Source organism: Passer domesticus, chromosome 16 (genome assembly GCF_036417665.1).
Source record: "Passer domesticus isolate bPasDom1 chromosome 16, bPasDom1.hap1, whole genome shotgun sequence".
Classification (NCBI taxonomy): Eukaryota; Metazoa; Chordata; class Aves; order Passeriformes; family Passeridae; genus Passer; species Passer domesticus.
Window position 1 is genome coordinate 1,522,138 of NC_087489.1, and position 19,320 is coordinate 1,541,457.

Below are 19,320 nucleotides of genomic sequence, written 5' to 3' on the forward strand. Positions count from 1 at the left end.
GTTTTTTAAACTGAAAACTTGAGTGCATGTAAAATATCTAATTACAGTAAAATAAAAAGGTAATTTTAATTCCTTTGGAGCAGGACAGTGGAGCATTTCTGAAATACTGTACAGTGAGAAGTAGAACTAGGTAAGAGTTATTTTCCTAGAAAGCAACAAGAGACACTGTCTGTGGTGGTGACCAGCTAGACATTTGATTGGCAAGTTCTAGGTGGCTGGGGGGGGGTTTGTTCAAGTCCTAGAGGAAGTTGCTTTGAAATTTCATCTAAGTATTGTACAAAAATGGAATTAATACACAAATTCTGTAATCATTATTTCTTAGAGCTTTTAGACCATTTTCTTTGCATTTTGTTAAAAGGATCAATCGCACAGACTGATTGTGTGGAAATTTGTTTGTAAGTAAAAGCCAAATGCTGGGATTTTGTGGGACGACACGGCTGAGGTGCAGGGATAGAAATATCTAGTACAAGTGCCAAATTTTCCTTTTATACAGTACTCTGTTTTCATCTGTGCTCTCTTGAATTTCCCAAAGTTCACCTACTGAGAAAAAGGTGGGAAAAGTCATGCAGGTGGTGGAATTGAGTTCTGTTTACAGGGTTGGGCTCGACACAGCAAGCCCCAAGCTCAGCAGAAGGTTCCTGGATAAGCAGGGGACTGGAGCACATAAGGAAGGAGTTAAATGTTAAAGTAGTCTAGCACATTGTACAGGCTAAAGGCACTTCAGGCAAATACATTGTTTATGGAGATGCTTTTAAGTTAAGATTTCTCTTGCTGGGATTTAATTCCTTCCATGCACCAGTCCACCAACAGCTCATTATCCTAAGCCTTTCTGTGACTACATCCTTGTCTTTGGCCTAGATCTGTCCACAGTTCCCATCAGAACTGAAAACTGATTTCTTTATTAATGACATTTGTTTAACTCTATGGAAATAAAGTATTGGTGCTACCTACATGAATGAGCAGTTCTGTGCTGCATATTCAAGGTTTGCAAATGCTGGCACAAAAGGCAGATATTTCCAAGCTGGCTGAATAAGCAGTTGCAAAACATTTGCAAATCTGGGCTGAACTGCTGTAATGCTTTTGGAGTGCAGCCATATTTTGTACCTGCTTCAATGCCTTTATGTTAAATAATTTACTGAGAAGGGGAAGGGTCTGGGCTAGAGAGCCCCAGAAAATGAAGCCCCCAGCCAAACAGAGAGGAGATTTCATTCAACTTTTTGCCCTTTTGCTCTGCCTGCCATCGCTGAGAGAGTATGAAAAGCCAGCTCCACTTAAAAGAGTGAACACGGCTTTATACTGCTAGAAAAACAGTGTGTGTGTTTGAGACTATTCACACAATGAAATGATGTCCTGTTGCATCTTCCATAACGTGGAAGTATTACAGTGGCAGTGGTTTAAAAAAAATTGTATTCACACACACAAATAGAGACATGCAAAATATGTACAGCTTTGAAACCCTGTAGAAAAGCAGCACATAGTGTCTCACTTCTACACTTGAAAGAAGTGTGAGCATTAATGGCTGCTGCTTTCCTTGGAAATTATTCAGAGTATTGCTTATGCTTCTGTTGTATTTTTTTTTTTTTTTTTTTTTTTTGTATTTAAGGTCCTACACAGAGTGAAAACTCCAGAGTAAGGAGTGATACACGGTAAGACCTTTTTCCTCTCTCTTTTTTTTTTAAATTTTGTCTTCTAGTATTCGCAGTTTTGAAAGAGAGGAATTGTGTGTTTTGTAAAGAAGACAATTAAAAATTTATGAATATGCCCTGCAGCAGTATCTGTTAAGATCTGAGCATGCCCTAAACAAAAATACTGAACTGTTGCTCAGCTCCATTGTCTGGCCACAGTTTTGCCTCCATACCTGACTGATCTTTTTGTGTTTTCCCTTTGTGTTCCTCATCCTTCTCCCAGTGATTATCCAAAGTAAAATATATATTTAAAGACACCCCCCGCCAAAAAAAAATTACACTGGTTGTTTTTACACTGGTTTGTTTTATAGCATGGAGGTATCAGAATTATATTTAGCTTTGTTAAGATCCCAAAATCTGTCTGGCACTTACAGTGCGCTGATACCGGATTATGAATCTTACTGCTGGTAGGATAAGAGTGTGCCCAGCACCATGTTACTTTAATTAGTTCCCAGTACTACAAGTATTTTAAGGATCTGTACAAGGCACAGCACTCTGGGTGACATCTGGAGTAACCAAGCTAAAGTTCACTTTTTTCAGTAGTTTGTATTCTTGGCTATGTTGTCTGAAGGCTTCCCTTGAAAGTTTGGGGTTTTTCTGTTTTCTTTTTGTATTTGAATGAATTTTTAGATGCCTTGATATTCAGAATATCTGAATATTCTAGAATAATAACAATAATAATTACAATGATTCAGATTTGGTATCAACCAGGGGCTTCTGGTGGTCATTGTGAGAATCATGTAAATTGTCAGGAAAGTGACTTTCTATAAGGGCATGATGTGAAAGAACAAGGGGAGGGAGAATGGCTGAAAAACTGGGGCTAAACCTCCTACAGATTTGAGGTCACTAATGATTTGGACCCATTTATTTTGCGGTTGGTCTTAATATGAATTAAGATTAAATATGGTCTTAATATGCACCACACCTGGTATAGAGCAAAAGTGTGTTTGACCATGCTATGAGGTTAAATCAACATGATTTTACTTGGTCCTTTATGACTTAGGATTTACTTAGCCTTACCTACTGGGTTTTAGTTTGTGTACATTTGAAGAAATGTAATTTTCAGTGTACTGGGTTGAAACTGTAACCTCTTCCTTCATTTGTGATGGCTCATGTGCTTGTCCTGTAAATCCACTAGAATTTTTGTTAACAACCTTTTTGTTTTGCCCATCATATTCTGAAAATGAAATGCTTTAGACTAAAGATGTAGATACCTCTAACTCTGCTTAAGGAGCTACAAATATATCAGAATAATACTCTGCTAGATGTAAGTGAACAGCACAGCATGGGTCAGTACTGCTATGTAGCTTCTTAATTCTTGTATGGTTGTGCAATTTATATTGATAGCTGCTGGTCAAAACTTTAATGCTAAATTCTCCAGCCTGTTCCAGAATTGAGTTTAGAGGAAAAAATATGTATGCATAAGTAAGATTTCTAAAAATTTGTAGCATTTTGTGTGTTCTAAGCATATGCCAGCCCTGTGGAGTAAAGGTGCACAGGCTGTTCCCAGGTGTTAGCTTCTCATCTCATTAGGGACTCGTGGGCAGAAATAGCTGAGCAGCAAAATCCAGAGCCTGGACCTAAGGGCAACTGTATCAAATTGGGAAATGAGAGGAGATTTTGATGACAGATGTTATATACATCCATTTTGCCACCTTTCTATCAACTGAGGTTTCAGGTACCTCAGGAGAGAAACTCTGAGTGTTTATACAGATGTATAGATAGTTGGAATTATTATGAGTGTTATAAATCTCACCTAGTTGTAATTATTGCATTCTAGTGTCTTTCATGTGTCTTTTCAACCCCCCTGCAAGTCCCAGGCCAGGCTGGATGGGGCTTGGAACAACCTGGTCTAGTAGAAGGGGGCTGGAATGAGATGATCTTTAAGGCCTGTCCCAACCCAAACTCTTCCATGATTCTGTGATTTGCAAAGTTTCATCTCACCTGTGCACCACTAGAACAGTTATCTGTGTTTTTTCCTGCAAAAGGACTAACTCAAATGGCCTTGAAAACTGTGAGGATGCTGCTTCCAGTGAAAACAAGACTGTTAATGGCAGTGACTCTCCGTTGCTCACGAATGGAAACTGCAAACCTGCCAGACCTCCCAGGCCTGCCAGGCCCCCGCCCCCCACTCCCCGCAGACCCCCGTCAGTCGCCGGTACGTCCGTGGGGCTGGGCACTCCTTGGGTGAACACAACTCTTTCTGCTCCTGATGTTTAACTGCACTTTGGATGGTAAAATCTTTGGCAGGTCATTTCTGCAGGACTATTTTTTAGCTTGCATTCGGTAGAAGTTGTTTAGTCATTGTTCCTGTTACTGGAAATTTCTTGTTTCCACATCTGCTCAGGGGTGGCAGTCAGTGATGGTGCTACAGGGAGTGGAGCTGGGACCAGAACACAAGTGAGTGCTGCTGCTGCTGCACTAAGGCATCCACTGAGGGTGACATGAAATCCACTGAAGGCTCACAGAATTGCCTCAAGTTGATAATACTGTGTTCTGAGATATGAGTTATTGGTTTCTACAACTGCAGTTAGATTCTGTGAAGCTGCAGCACTTAAAACATTCACTATTCTTCTCTGCTGAAATTGATAGATTTTTTTAATTCTAGTTATTTGAAAACTAGCTGAAGGCCACTAATTCTGAAAAGTTACTTGATGTTTTTGGGGTAATTACTTTACTCCCATACAATGCAGTGTTTCTGTAGTCTCATTATTACAATTGATAAATGCTGAGTCTGGATGGGCCCTGCAATACAGTAATTACTTTAAAAGATTAATGCAGTGCAGTTAGTTAATGAGACTTGACCTGTGTTCAACTTCTAACCCCACCCACCAAATGGCATTAAGATAAAACTGAAAACATTTAAAGAATGTCTGTGTTCCCCTCCCATTGTGATTGTTACTTGCCATGCAATATCAAATCTCCTCTTGAAAATTTTATGCTTATCATCACTTATATTATTATTCCAAATGATAAATGGAAAATAATTAATTCATTAGTACAAAGAAGTAGTTTTTTATCATAATTTAATGCTTACAGAATGTGGACAAGGTAAATATTTATCAGAAATACCAAAATGCTGTTGATGGCAGTTCTTGGATTAAAGCATTTTTACAGTGAGGCAGAATTGCTGTTCAGTTTTTGTTTAAGCTACAAAATGTGGCTGTGGAAACAGCAGTTCTGTTAGGTTTGCTTTTGTAATGTGTAACTTCTACAATGGATTGGTGATAAATGTCAGTTAAAGGCTTTTTCTCTTCTCTCTCTGACATCACAGCAAGTGCAAATGGTCCTTCATCCACATCCACAGAAAGTGATGGGGCCAGTGCAGGATCACTGGCAGGTACAGCCTCAAATACACCTTCAGAGCAGAGCCCCGAGGGGGCAACAGCCGCAACCACAGCTCCTGCCACTCCTGCACTCACCACTCCTCCAGTGTCAAGACAAGTCCAGCCAGTAAATCCTTCACCTCAGGCTCTTACTACAGTCAGCCAAGGGCCTCTTCCACCTGGGTATGGGTTTTAATAACTTCTTTCTCCCTGTGTGTGCTGACTTTTCTGGTTTTACTTTATTTTACTTACAGGAGGTATAAGAAACCATAGATAACAGCCTTCTGCTGCCTGACAAAAATCCCCCAATATGAATTTGGAGGGTTTTTAACTGTTTTGTATGGTAGGTCTTCAAGCATTCAGGGAAGGAATTATTTCTGATACTTACCATACGTTCCCATGTCAGTGAAACGTAGGTTTAAAATAGTGTGGCAGCTTGTTGTCTTCAAATAAAAATAAAGTCAGGAAAATACTGGTACAGATAAGTAGAAGAAAAGCTGCTATTGCAGTCCTGAAGGTTTGGATTTCATACTGCAGCTCCTGAGAGTAGTGTGGACATGCTGCTTTACTTCGGGTACACGTGGAATTTGTCAGATGGTCAGACCACTTGCCTCAAAGCTCTCAACTTTAAAAAAAAACAGCAGCAAAAACATTTCTGGACTCTCTGTGTGAGGGAAATCAAAAGCTTCCCAATATGAATGGTGAAACTGGTGAATTACCTTCCTTGATTTGCAGGTAGTGGAAGCAAAATGTAGGAGTGGTCTGAATTACCTGACAGAATAACGGAAATAAAGAAGTGGTCTTGAAAACAGCATTTGTTGCTTTATCATTTTGATTTCAACAGAAATGCCAAATAGCTTTTTTTTTTCCCCTGTGATGTTACATCAGATGCAATACAGGGGTAAGTCATTATCCAAAATACTGCATATGCAGAAAATGTGACCAATGCCCTTATGGTGATCTCTGCATATGCTTGATGACTGAAAAATGTGCCTATGTTGGATTAATGCTACTCTAAAAAAGGGGATTATGATCTGTAGTTGGTTCTGTTCAACAGGTTATTGATACACTTGATACTGAATACAAAATTTTGCTAAAATTTTACACCTAGGCATGAATTTGAGCTTCTGTTTCCTAGAAAGGTAATCATGTACAATGTTTTTTTAATTTTAGTTGGCACAGAATCACTGTTAATATGAATGGTACCACTGTGTGCTGCACACTGTTATGGTGCATCTCATGAGCCAAGGGTTAGTTTTAAGCATTTTATGAAAACAGATATTTCTCATCTTTATGCTGTAGATGAATGGTTGGAATAGTTTGATGTGGAGGAAGATTAAACTTTATCTATTTTCAGTTGGGAGCAAAGAGTAGACCAGCATGGTCGAGTGTACTACGTGGATCATGTTGAAAAAAGAACAACATGGGATCGGCCAGAGCCTCTTCCTCCAAGGTGAGCCAGGATCAGCCTTACAATCATCTCAGGTGTCTGGGTTTTTCAGGAATCAATTGCCTGACAGTTTGCTAAAGCTGGAACAAATATTTGAAAACGGAAATGTGAGCCCAGTTTCTCCGGATTGTCTCCAAGGAATGCATATAGAAAAGAGTTGAATGTCAAAAAGAGCCAAATCTGAATTTCCTGTCAAAGACTAGGCAAGTGCATCTTTACTGATTGAGAAGCAGATTTCAGTTAAAGACAGTAGACACCCCCAAGAGTGAAAGAGAACAAAAACCAAAGAAAAGTATTTTAGCATTGAGGTAACTATCAGCTTGAGCAGGAATGCTCTTGGTTACCTCTTATCTTGAGGTTACTGTTTGCTGGCCTTTGATCTTGTCTTAGGGCTCCCAGCTGCCAGTTTATTATGCACATAGAAACCAATTTTTGCTATTAAACTTCTCCAGCTCTTGGCATCAGAACAGCTGGTGATGTTAGTTCACAGTTGCTGTTTCTTATTTTGTAACAATATAAGAAAAGCACAAGAGTTGTGTTGCACTTTTTCATCCTCAAATGGTTCACACACTATAAAGAATTACAAAGTGAAAACATGGGATGGTAAAGAGAGCTTGTTATTAAAGAACAAAAACTGGCAGTCTCATAAATGGAACCCACCTGTCATATTTCTAGTTATTTTGAACTTTTTGAGCAGATGAACTTGTATGTTGCTTAAGCTTACTTAGAATAGGAATGTTTTCTTTCAAGTTTTATAAGTAGTACTGATCTCATATGAATTGATGTGGGAACATCACTCCAGATGTCCAGAGCTACAGAGACAACCCTTGGGGGGCTCGGAAGTCCTGGAATGTTGCCAAAAGTGCCTGGTGGCTTGACTTTGACCCTCTTAAGGAAGTGTCACCTGGGTATGAGGAGATGAGAGAATTTCAAGTTTGAATGGTGAGGGGATGATATTCACTGGGTGAAACATGGATTTTAGTGCACTGTACAGGGGGGTTTTGTGTGTTGTACTGGGGGGTTTGGAATCCTGTACGTGGGGGTCAGGAGTCCCAAGATGGAGGGATTTGGACGTGCCCTGTCCTTCTTCTTTCTTCTCCTTGGCATCCATGTTCAGGATGATGTTGGCATGTGTGGATTGGTTCATGGTGAAGGTGCACTTGTTAACAAGGGTGAAAAGTATTGGAAATAGAAGGTAAATATCTTATATGTGGTTTTCACTATAAAAGAGACAACCGCCCCGTGGGCGGGAGAGAGTGCCCTTGGCTGTCTTGCTGATCAGACCTGGGCTGGGCTGACAGAAAAACTTTGTAGATAAGAAATAATAAACACAACCAAAGACCGAAAACTCAAGAGTCCTGACTCCTTCGTCAAAGCACGGCCTGCCCAGAACCACCTTTTCCCGTGTTGGGGCAGAGACAAGTAACAGCCAACCCCGACAAACTGAAAATTAGGAAAAAAAAAAACCAAAACAAAATCAAAATAAAACACTAATCCTCATGCCCAAACCTTTCTTTTCTGCCAGATCAGAGTGCGAAGAAGTCTTGTGTTGAATAGCTTAAAATGTCAATGGGTTTGCTGTGTTTTAGGCGAAACCAGCAGGCTCGTGTTACGGGCTAGGTGGGATAACTTGCAGGGATGCCAGCACATTCTGGGCAGTGGTCTAGACAGCTCTTGACAACTATTTCAAAAAACCCTGAAAATACAATAAATTGAATGGGTCTGACTTTGTATAGTATACAACAAATAAAAGTGATTATCATAAAAAAAGTCTGGCTCTTGCATAATTTTAGCAGAGGGTGCAAGGAGAAAAAAGCTGCTGATGAGCCCATGCTTTCTGTTCCCTTCCACCACATTGGCCTGCAAGTGCCTCTGAGCCCTTAAATTGCCCTTCAGTTGTTGACAGCTGTGGCTTGTCTCTTTCCCCAAAGCTGGGAGCGCCGGGTTGACAACATGGGGAGGATTTATTACGTCGACCACTTCACCAGAACGACGACGTGGCAGAGGCCGACGCTGGAGTCGGTCCGGAATTACGAGCAGTGGCAGCTCCAGCGCAGCCAGCTCCAGGGAGCCATGCAGCAGTTCAACCAGAGGTTCATATATGGGGTAAGGAGTACCTGGGTGACTGAGGCTCAGGGTGGTTTTGGGGTTTGGGCATGCCTGTGGGTGACCTTTCCCCATAAAGGCAGCAGACTCTCTTGTGGTTTATGATAATGTATCTCTGTGTGTAGCGTGGTAGGGAGCACTCATTGTAATGTTATTTCATCTCCTTCCAGTCAGCACATGGGGTTTAGTTGTCACCTCAATGTAGGGCTTCTTGGATAAAATTTCTGTGCAATATTGATAAAGCCTTTGGCTCAAAACAATCTGCAGCTTAGTAATAAGCTGGGTTATTTGTATTGTATCTTGTGTTACCCTGGCCAAACACATGGGAGGTAAGCAATGCATTTCTGCTGTGGGTAAAATGAATTCTGCACAATGAATGTTAGGAGAGCAGGGAAATTGAAAATAATCCTTCCAGCACTTTTACTCCATTGTTTGATAAATAGCAGACATTAGATTGCTCCAACTCACGCTACTCAGGCTCTTCAAGAATTATGTAGGTTCTGATTTGCTATATGTGTGAGAATAAAATGGAGCCTGTGGTGGTAGGGAGAACTGTACTGAGTGCAGGAATGAAGTTTCTGATTGCTTTGGGTGCTACTGTACTAATTTCCTCCTATGTAGGCAGGGGTACTAAACAAAGAATAATTATTTCTTGGCACTGTAGTTAATTAGGCATGCAAAGGTCAGTAAAATGGGCCTTCTTTGTGAAGGAAAAGAAATAGTGACATCTTTGCTTATGTGTAACATTAATAAAAATGCATTTATTTCAGTAATTCAGAATGGCTATGGTAGAACATCTGGAAAGCAAGTGACTAGTCATTAATGCCTCATTTGTTCATGTGACTTGCAGAACCAGGATTTTTCATCCACACAGAACAAAGAGTTTGATCCTCTTGGCCCTCTGCCACATGGATGGGGTAAGACTAACTTGAATGTGTTTTGTAATGCAATGTAATTAAACATTAAAGCATACTTCTGCCAAATTATTTGTCAGCTGTTCTAAGCTAATTTTTAAAAATTAAAATCTAAATTGAAAATGTTTAAAAATCAGATCTAATCAAATGTGCTACTAAAACAGAATCCTGACTAGGCTGTGCTATTTCAAAGTGGATAGAAACTATAAAGTGTTCTGGTTTACTCCACTGGTAACAAGTGCAATAGCTGCTTTAACGCTGTCATACTCTTGAGACTTTTTTATTCCCCCCACCATCCTGTTCCTGCTAAATCAGGCCCCAAATCCTCTCTAAATCAATCAAACTGCTAAATTCTCTCTCCAAGACAACTCTTGAAGAGTTTTGTGGGCCTGAAAATGTTTTTTTATAGTGACAACTAACTGCTTTTTGATTGGACCCTCTCCATGGAATAAATTTGTTCTTGTACGTTACAGGGTTGAGAATTTACAATTAATACAAATTTTGGCAGGGTGTAATAAAAAATAGAAGTATAAAACTGCTTTCTGGTGTGACTATCAAGCAGATATAAAAATTCAGGTTTTATGATACGCAGGCAAAGCTCTCAGAATGCTGTTGTGGCATTTGGAGCAAGTAATTACTTGGCAGTTAGACCTGAGTTTTTGGGTTCATCTGCTTTTCAGACAAAACTATTTGGATTTTTAGTCCTGGTATTGCTGCAACTTCATGCCATGAAATTGTTGTTCCCCACACTTGTGCTTAGGTACATTACATACAACATTTCACAGAAAGGTCTTTAGGCTGGCAATGTCCAGGAAATGGCAGACTGAATCTCCAGGATTTCTGCTGTCAGGCTTATAGGCAAATGCCTAATTACAGACTTCTTTTGGAAACGGAAGCTTTTGAGCTGTGGTAGTCAGATTTTGATCCATTTTTGTAATTTGTTTCTCTTGCAACACTAAGTAAAAATGGTATGAAGAGCTGCAGAATGGTACAGAGGAGCAAGTCAGGCCATTTCTCATAGGCAGTGTTAAGTCAGTGCATGCCCATGGTTCATCTAAGAGAAAATATAAATGGGTTTTCTTGGAAATTGCATTGACTGTGTTTTATTCCCTGCTATAATTTGAACTTGAAGCCCCCTTGTACCTTCTTTGTACTTCTGTATACATCTGTTCCCTCCTCTGTGTTTGCTTTCTGTGTTGCTTGTCAGGCACATCACAGTATTTGACACAGCTGAAGTTTCCTGTGGACAAAACAGCTCACACTTTTCCCCGTTTCCAAATAATTCCTCCTATAATATAAAAATAAATTACATAGTAACAAGTAACGTTAATGAAAGTGAAAATATGTTGGGTCAGAGGAGGTACAGAGAAACCTGAGAGCAGGAGAGGCTGGATCTGGTGGTTGATATTATATATGTGATGTAGTCTCAGCAATATATTAAAGAGTGAATTTAATTTCTTCTCCTTTTAAATCTTTTCAGAAAAGAGAACTGACAGCAATGGCAGAGTGTATTTTGTCAATCACAACACACGAATCACTCAGTGGGAAGACCCCAGGAGTCAGGGGTAAGAAATCAGTTGAAGCTGCTTGTATGATGAAAATGTAAATGAAATTAAAATGTAACCAAGTAAGTGAGAGTAGAGTGAGCTAGGAATTGCTGCCCACAGGTGAGGCATGGATTGTGCTATACAAACATCAGAAAGCTTGATAAAAAGTTGAGATATTGGCCAAAATGGAAACTGTTGCAGTATTACTGTATCATCCTACAATTACCAGGAAAGCCTAGGTCAACAGTAAGCAATAAACTCATTCCCCAGGACAGCTTCTACTTTTCCTAAGTAATCAGTTATATTTGTCTAAACATTTGTGTCATTGGAGGAAGAAGAGTTTTCCTTTGTATGATGATGGGATGGTGCAGAGTGTTGAGTAAGACTTTGGTTGTTTCTCACATAGAGTGAGAAATGTCATAGAATGACAGAATGGTTTGAGTTGGAAGGGACTTTAAAGCCATCTCGTTCCACCCTCCTGCCATGGGCAGGGATAACTTCCCCTATCCCGGGTTGCTCCAAGCCCTGTCCAACCTGGCCTTGGACACATCCAGGCATGGATAGGAGACAGAAAAAGGACAGGCCTAAAAAACTGTAGCACCTTTCCTTACACTTCTTTAAAAAAGGAGGAATAAAGGAGACAGAGAACTCGAGGCACTACTAGAAACACTACAGTTCTGTTTATTTTGGGCTCTGTAAATGCAAAGTCTTTGAGGTAAGGAATGGAGGCAGGAAGTTGAGGGTGAAGTGTGTTCAGTCCCAACTGCTGTTTGAGCTGAAAATGTCTGTTTGAAGCAGCTTCACCTGTCCTCTGTGGAGGAGGGGAAGTGTTACAGCCAAGGCTGTGTGAGGGGTCACAGCTGCAGCCACTCACCTCTGCAGCAGCCAGCTGTGGAGAGCAGTTACTCTTGGAGCAGCCCAGCAACAGAATGTTTGGGCTGCACAGTCAGGACATTGTATTTATGGAGAGAAGCCACTGGGGAGCACTTCACAGTGATACTACTCAGGTCTTTCAGATATATTGAGATTTACTTTTGTGTATAATGAAACTGAGTTGGAAATTGGCAAAAAATTCCACATGATCAGTATTTGCATTTTCTTTTATTTTTTGTCATTCTGAAACATTTTTGGCTGCTGGGATTATGCATGAGGTACCAAAAGCTGCTTATTAAAATTATATCAGTTTTTGAGTAAAAGCCTCATAGAAGATAAAATTCTGTTATTTATGAAGTAAACAATAAACCTTGCTTACACTTTTCCCTTAAGGTTTTTCCTTGCCTTTATTTAAGGTATTGCAAGCAAATGAGCTAATGTTTACTTCACCAGTCATTTTGGGCTAATTGGGAAGTGACTGCAAATTTAGAAGGGCAGGGGTGGGGGGGGAAAGCTAAAATAAATCCAAGTGGAAACTTTCTCAATCTCTAGACTTTCTAGATTTTCCAAGATGTTTACTGTCTCGGGTGTTACTCAATTGACATAATGGATTCAGTTGATCAATTACCATGTATTTTCTTGTATCCACAGTCAGTTAAATGAGAAGCCCTTGCCAGAGGGCTGGGAAATGCGGTTTACAGTGGATGGAATTCCCTATTTTGTGGATCACAATAGAAGAACCACTACATACATAGATCCCCGCACGGGCAAGTCTGCTCTGTAAGTGTTCTTAACATTTTACTAAGGTTTCAAAAGTGAAGTTTAGCACACATCATTTTTTAAATATTTATTTTTTTCCTCTTACTACGTTATTAGGCAGGAAGGTTTACATGGAGCAATGCTTCTTAATTACCTGGAATTTTTCATTTACTGCAAGTTCCTGAAGAAGGCAGAGTTCTGAATAGTGCAGAATCCTTCTTGCCACGTAGTGTATGAGATTTGAGAGAATGGAGGAGCTGCATCTGTCTTGTTGGTGACCATATCCCTTCCTTAGAGTTACTAGTCTCTCTCTTTGAAAGAGACCCAACCCTTTCTTTTTCTGATTTTTTTTTTTAAGAACCAGAATGAGGTTGAAACCAGAATTTGCCTCCCAAGTTAATTGAATGTCATCCCTTCTTTATTGTTTATGTCATCCCTTCTTTTTTTACAGTTAATCTTTAGGAAGTGTTTTAAATGTACTGTTAAGCATTCCACAGTTTACAAAGGAAGATTTTTCTTAGCTTAAAAACAAGAAATTACACCCCAAAATCAAAAAATGTTACTAAATAGCCAGCTAAACCATACAGCTGCATAACTAATACATTTGCAGGCTTTTACTTCAGTTACAAAAACACTTGGAAATTCATTCCTTTCCTGCTTTTGGTTGCAGAGACAATGGACCCCAGATAGCTTATGTGCGTGATTTCAAGGCCAAGGTCCATTATTTCAGATTCTGGTGTCAGGTATGGAATAATTTTTTGGCAATATTTGCTTGCATTTTTGGTTTTGCTTACATGCTTTGAACGCCTTCTTCAGTGCCTTCCAATAAAGGGAGTCAAACTACTCTAAGGTTAAAGGTGAGTTAAATTAGGAGGGAGTAAATGCAGGAAATTTATAATCTCATGTACGCTTTAAAGTGATGTAACTTTTGGCTTTAAAATGTTTTAGAATAAAGGAAAACATCAGTTTCCCTACTTTTTTTTGAAGTGGTGGGTTTCTGAATAGTGTTTTCTTGCTGCTGTTAATACAGAAATATATGGCGGCACAGTTTTCTTAGAGTTAATACAAGATTTACTTTCTATATGTATACCCACTTCTGGCAGAAAATGCAGGGCATTTGCGACGCAACAGACATGTCTAGGCACTCAGGGGTATACTGTGGTGCACACAGGGTGCTCTAACATAATATCAAATTCCAATATGTCAGTCTGGGTTGTGTAAGCTCCTTATATCAAGAGATGAAGTAACTTGATGTTTAGGAAAAAGTCTTTGGTTTAAATGTTCTGGTTTTCAAGAGTCACTGAATTATCCTTTGAAGATAGTGGAGAGACTAGCCTTGTTTTTCACTTGGAATTTTGTGAAATATAGCCTATTTCAAAATTTTTATTAAATTAGTAGAATCACAGAATGGTTTGAGTTGTAAAGGACCTTAAAGATCATCTCATTCCAGCCCTCTGCCATGGGCAGGACACCTTCCACTAGCCCAGGTTGCTCCAAGCCCTGTCCATCCTGGCCTTGGACACTGCCAGGGATCCAGGGCAGCCACAGCTTCTCTGGGCAACCTGTGCCAGGGCCTGCCCACCCTCACAGGTGCTGGGAATTCTTTCCCAATATCCCTCCAAACCCTGCTTCTGGCAGTGGGAAGCTGTTCCCTGTGTCCTGTCCAGGCCTTTGTCAATAGTCTCTCCCCACTTGTCCCTTCCAGGTACTGGAAGGCCACAGTTAGGTCACCCTGAAGTTTCTCCAGGCTGAATGATCCCAATTCTTTCAGCCTTTTCTCACAGGAGAGGTTCTTCATGTGTCTCATCAATTCTGGGCTAGAAAGCCTTCCTCAGCTGAAAGATGTTATCGATCTTCATGTTTTCCAATATCTTGTAGGAGTGCAATATTTAATCTGTTCTGAGCAGCATCTGGAGGTGTGTTCATGTCACTGTAGATAGCAGTATTGGAACCAGTTTGATCTTGGGTTAAATTACAATTCAGATACCTTGATTGCTGGGTTTGTTTTATATCTATTGGTGAAATTCAGCTGTAGCCTTTAACATACAAGAAATAGCAGTCCAAACTGAGTAGTGGAAACTTTAAGTGATTGTACCCTTCACATCTAAAAAATTTCCTTTCAGCAACTGGCAATGCCGCAGCACATAAAGATCACAGTGAGCAGGAAAACATTATTTGAAGACTCATTTCAGCAGGTATTGTGTTAAAACATATGGGCATGAAAATGGGCATAAAAAGTAGTGTTACTAAATTTATTCGCACGTGTCTTTTTTGAACCTTTGATCTCTTGCTAATGTTACTTTAATTCAGACTAACAAAAAATACTAATTTAATAGTTAGGCTGCATTCACACTTACAAGATCATGCTAAAATATGTAGTTCTGATTTATCTGAAAAAGGTGATTTTTTTTTTTCCTCAAAATGATTTAAAATATGAGTTGATTTTGAGGAGACTGCTGGGGCAGAGCAGCACTCCATTCTCAGGATGTTTTTGTGTTGTGCTTATGTTTGTGCATGTTTCCTCACAATGTGTTGTACTAGCATGGGCTACGTACAAAAACATATAATAAGTTGATCTTAGTCTGGTTGTCTTAAAATGAGTAATTTTTTTTAAAAAAACCAAAAATTAGTAATTCTATTTGCATTATTAGGAGTGAAATTTCTTATTAATCTCTGTACACCTGAGGTTAAAACATTAAGGTTTTCTTAAGGTCTGTAGACCCTGTTTAAAATTTTTCCAAATTATTAAATGCTCTAGTGCTTGTTAGAAAATAGTAATAATTCTAAACAGTGCTTATAGGTGTTTTTTAAAAATAATTGATTGTTTTTCTTTCACTAAGATAATGAGCTTCAGCCCTCAGGATCTCCGGAGACGTTTATGGGTTATTTTCCCTGGTGAAGAAGGTTTAGATTATGGAGGTGTGGCAAGGTAAACTACACTGAAATGGCAGATAATAACTTGTTCTGGTAGTGGTGATGTAAAGGCTTTCCCAAAGTGCTTTCCCAAGAGGAGTGAAGTTTATTCGTTAGCTTGGATCATGTGTGGAAGGCAGTTCTGTGAGATGTTTGCATGTCTTAAAACTGTGTAAAATGATTTTCAGTTTGCGTTAGGAGTTACTTTAATCATCTCCATGATTAAAGAGATGCAGTTTACTGAACTAAAGTGAGCCTTTGAACTAACTGTTAATGTCAAAGTAGAGTTTATTGAAAAACTGAACAGAAATCTACATTTAAATTCAAAGTCTTGACTGGAATGTAACTGAGAAGTGCATATTTTAATGGGCATTGCCCAGCCCTGGATGTTTAGATCAATGGTAGACTCATAATGTGCTCATTTAGATAAGAGTGGGCTTTATCCAAGCTACTGACAGTTGTGTGTCATTGCAACTTTGCATTTTAGTTTGTAATTTGCTGTAGTTTCCCTTTGGCGTCGGTGTGGGCCAGCTGCTCTCTGGGGAAGGAGGCCTGAATCAACATGAGTTAGCTACAGTAATTTCTGCTGTGATTTATTTTGAAATGTGTTTTTATTGTTTGTGTGATTTCAGGGAGTGGTTCTTTCTGTTGTCACACGAAGTCTTGAACCCCATGTATTGCCTGTTTGAATATGCAGGGAAAGATAACTACTGCTTGCAGATAAATCCAGCCTCTTACATCAACCCAGACCACCTGAAATACTTCAGATTCATCGGGAGATTCATTGCCATGGTAAGTCCTAAAGCAGGAAGCAAGTCTGTCCTGTAATTTTCCTGTAAGTAATTACTGTGCCCTCAGATGGATAATGAAAAAATCAATTTTTGAGCTGACAATATCAGGTGTTTTGTCTATAACTCCTGTTGGTATGAGCTACTTCAGCATATTGGCAGTGATGGTACTCAGGATATTTTAATTCTTTGGCTGTCAGATTTCATGGGCACAGAGAACAGAATGTTGTCATATTAAATACTGAAGCATCCTTTGCATTATTTTGTCTGTTTTTGTGTTCCTCAGGCTTTGTTCCATGGGAAGTTCATTGACACTGGTTTCTCTCTGCCATTCTATAAACGTATCCTAAACAAGGCAGTAGGACTCAAGGATTTAGAATCTGTTGACCCAGAGTTTTACAACTCTCTCATCTGGGTAAAGTGAGTTTGACTTCATTTGTTCTTGAAATAGCAATATAATGTTTTTGATTTTCACTTCTGCCAGGAAGTAGGTGTAAATCTATTACTAACAACCCCACAGAAGAATATAATCTAACATTGCAGAGCAGTGTGGAATTTTTACTGTGACTTTAGATACACAAAGAACGATTTGCTCATGCAGAGCCTTTCTGCTTCATTGAATATTCCGTGCAGCATCTTGTGTTGTGTTTTTATTGGCTGTTATTAATTCTAGTTAGGCATACAGATGTGGCAGTGTTGAACATGGTTACAAATAAAATGGCTTGAGTAAATTCGACTGAGAATTTTCAGATAACTGATTAAAAGAAATCAGCAAAAACCCGTTTAATGTTTCTCTAGTACTAGTTTAGTTAGAAAACAAAATGTTTGGTGCTACAAGAACATGAAGTTAACAAATGTAGTTTATTATTTACTACTACACAATTCTTCTCTTAGTCACACTTGCAATTTGACTTCAAGGTTGGTATTGAAGATTTAATGCTTTAAAGAAGTTCTGGCTGTCCTGGTATTTTTGCCCCTATTTCAGACCATTCCTGCCTGCAGCCTGCCATGGCTGCATGGTCAGGCACCTCTCTGTCCATGCTCTTGTGGAGTCCTCCTCTTCCGCTCTTTTGCAAATTCCTCTCCAGAGACTAGCAAGTAAAAAAGATGTGGAGTTTCTAGACCACAATTATTTTGGAATTATGTATTACAGATATTTTAAGAAATAATTTTTAAAACCCCTTCAATCTAAAGCATTGTAATTTTGTACTGATTTTGTCATAGGAGGATGCCATATGTTTTAATCTGTGGTTGATGTGCACCATTTATTTCAGTAACACTGATATTTTTTTCTTTCAGTTAAAAATGTTAACAAATATATTAGAAGAAAAAGACAAACTGAGGAAATTTCTTTTCTTTGGCTATAGTAAAAACAATTTTGCAGAAAAATTAGTCTTTCTTCTGACTCGAGACAAAACATTTCACTTACAAATTCACTTACACTAAGAATAGTTTTAAACATGGTTTGAAAAATTCATAGAAGGTATGAGAATAGATTGGGTTTTGAAATGCAAAGCTAAATATGAAAGCCAAGATTTTCATCTGTAGTAGTGATTTTTGGAAGGTTCATATTAAATACTGACAAACAGAGAAAGTAGCATGAGATGTTTTAAGAATTGAGATAGGAATTTTGTTTGGTTTTCACAGTAGTATGTTCTGCACTCCATGGATGTGCTGCTAATGTGCCTTTATTTTAATTCAAAGCAATTTCTGTAGTGATAGAAATCTTCTAGGCTGGAGTGCAGAAAAGGCTTTGCCCCTTTGAAAAATCACTTAAGGATGTGAAAATTGGAGAAAAAGCTTCAGACCTCCAAGGGCTGCAGAGTCCTCTCAGTCCAGACCCAAACTTCAGTGTAGCTGGGCCTGCTTTCTGTAGTGCTGCTGGAGGCACCCCTGAGGAAAGGACTGCACATTTACAGGGGAGAAGAGCCACGTCTGTCAGGACAGACATAATTTTGTTCCTCACAAAAAAGCAAATTTTATAACTTTGCAGGAAGCATTCATTGCCACTTGTATCAGGGGGCTGTTTTTCTCGTTCCCGCAAGTTTGAGGATTTCACAGATTGACTGAGTTTGGAAGGGGACTTGCAGAGGTCATCTGCCAAACCTCGGTGCCCAAACTGAGCTGGAGCATGTAGCTTTCATTTTAAAAGGGGTGGATGATGAAATAAAACCAGCCTTTCATCTGAAGCCTTCCCTCCTCACCCAAAATTTCATGCAGTACCATGTATTTTGGAAAGATGAAGTTCAGAAGTGCAATTGCATCAATAAACCACAGCCATGTTTTCAAGACTGGCATTGCTGTGTTATGGGTCAGGATAAATATCTGGATTTTGCAGGAAAAACCATCATCAAAACCTCTGTATATACAGGGAGTTCTTCACTTTCCAAAAGCATAAATCAACATATAAACTCCAGGACTTCTGGCAAGGCCATAATTACTGTGTAAGGAACATTTCTTTATCTTGACTATTTAACTCCAAACCTTAAGGTTCTTCATACTCATCTCCTTTGCTGTGTGCAGGTTCTCAACAGTTTTTTAAAACTGTATTTTTTTTTCCTTCCAGAGAGAATGATATTGAAGAATGTGGCTTGGAAATGTTTTTTTCTGTTGATAAAGAAATACTAGGTGAAATCAAAAGCCATGATTTGAAGCCAAATGGTAGCAACATTCTGGTCACAGAGGAAAATAAAGAAGACTACATCAGGTAAGAATAAGGGAAGACTTTAAAATACTCTGTCATTTTCTTTCTTTGAGTTCTAGCAACAAAAGACTGTCTGTGTCATCTAAAGCATTGCTGAGCAATTGCTGATGATGGCAACAAGTGGCAAGTGTTTGGATCTCATATTTGAAAGAGGAATACTGGTAGAAATAAGTTTCTAAAATCCACTTTTCCTAAAGATCATGTGGCTGGAAGAAAGTCCACATTTTTCCTAGAGTTATCTCAGTTTAGCAGAAT

At 39.1% G+C, this 19,320-nt stretch overlaps 1 protein-coding gene across 2 annotated transcripts in view; it reads left to right on the forward strand.

The window, feature by feature from the left end:
- Nucleotides 1–19,320, forward strand: part of ITCH (itchy E3 ubiquitin protein ligase) — a 58,509-nt gene that overhangs the window by 31,744 nt on the left and 7,445 nt on the right. For both annotated transcript variants that reach the window (XM_064391155.1, XM_064391156.1), the window contains exons 6-19: nucleotides 1,604–1,646; nucleotides 3,674–3,843; nucleotides 4,960–5,194; nucleotides 6,369–6,464; nucleotides 8,393–8,567; nucleotides 9,418–9,484; nucleotides 10,962–11,046; nucleotides 12,553–12,681; nucleotides 13,331–13,403; nucleotides 14,784–14,855; nucleotides 15,501–15,589; nucleotides 16,206–16,365; nucleotides 16,648–16,781; nucleotides 18,928–19,068. In XM_064391155.1, coding sequence (XP_064247225.1) covers nucleotides 1,604–1,646; nucleotides 3,674–3,843; nucleotides 4,960–5,194; nucleotides 6,369–6,464; nucleotides 8,393–8,567; nucleotides 9,418–9,484; nucleotides 10,962–11,046; nucleotides 12,553–12,681; nucleotides 13,331–13,403; nucleotides 14,784–14,855; nucleotides 15,501–15,589; nucleotides 16,206–16,365; nucleotides 16,648–16,781; nucleotides 18,928–19,068 — 1,669 coding nt within the window. The remainder of the gene's footprint in view (nucleotides 1–1,603; nucleotides 1,647–3,673; nucleotides 3,844–4,959; nucleotides 5,195–6,368; nucleotides 6,465–8,392; nucleotides 8,568–9,417; nucleotides 9,485–10,961; nucleotides 11,047–12,552; nucleotides 12,682–13,330; nucleotides 13,404–14,783; nucleotides 14,856–15,500; nucleotides 15,590–16,205; nucleotides 16,366–16,647; nucleotides 16,782–18,927; nucleotides 19,069–19,320) is intronic.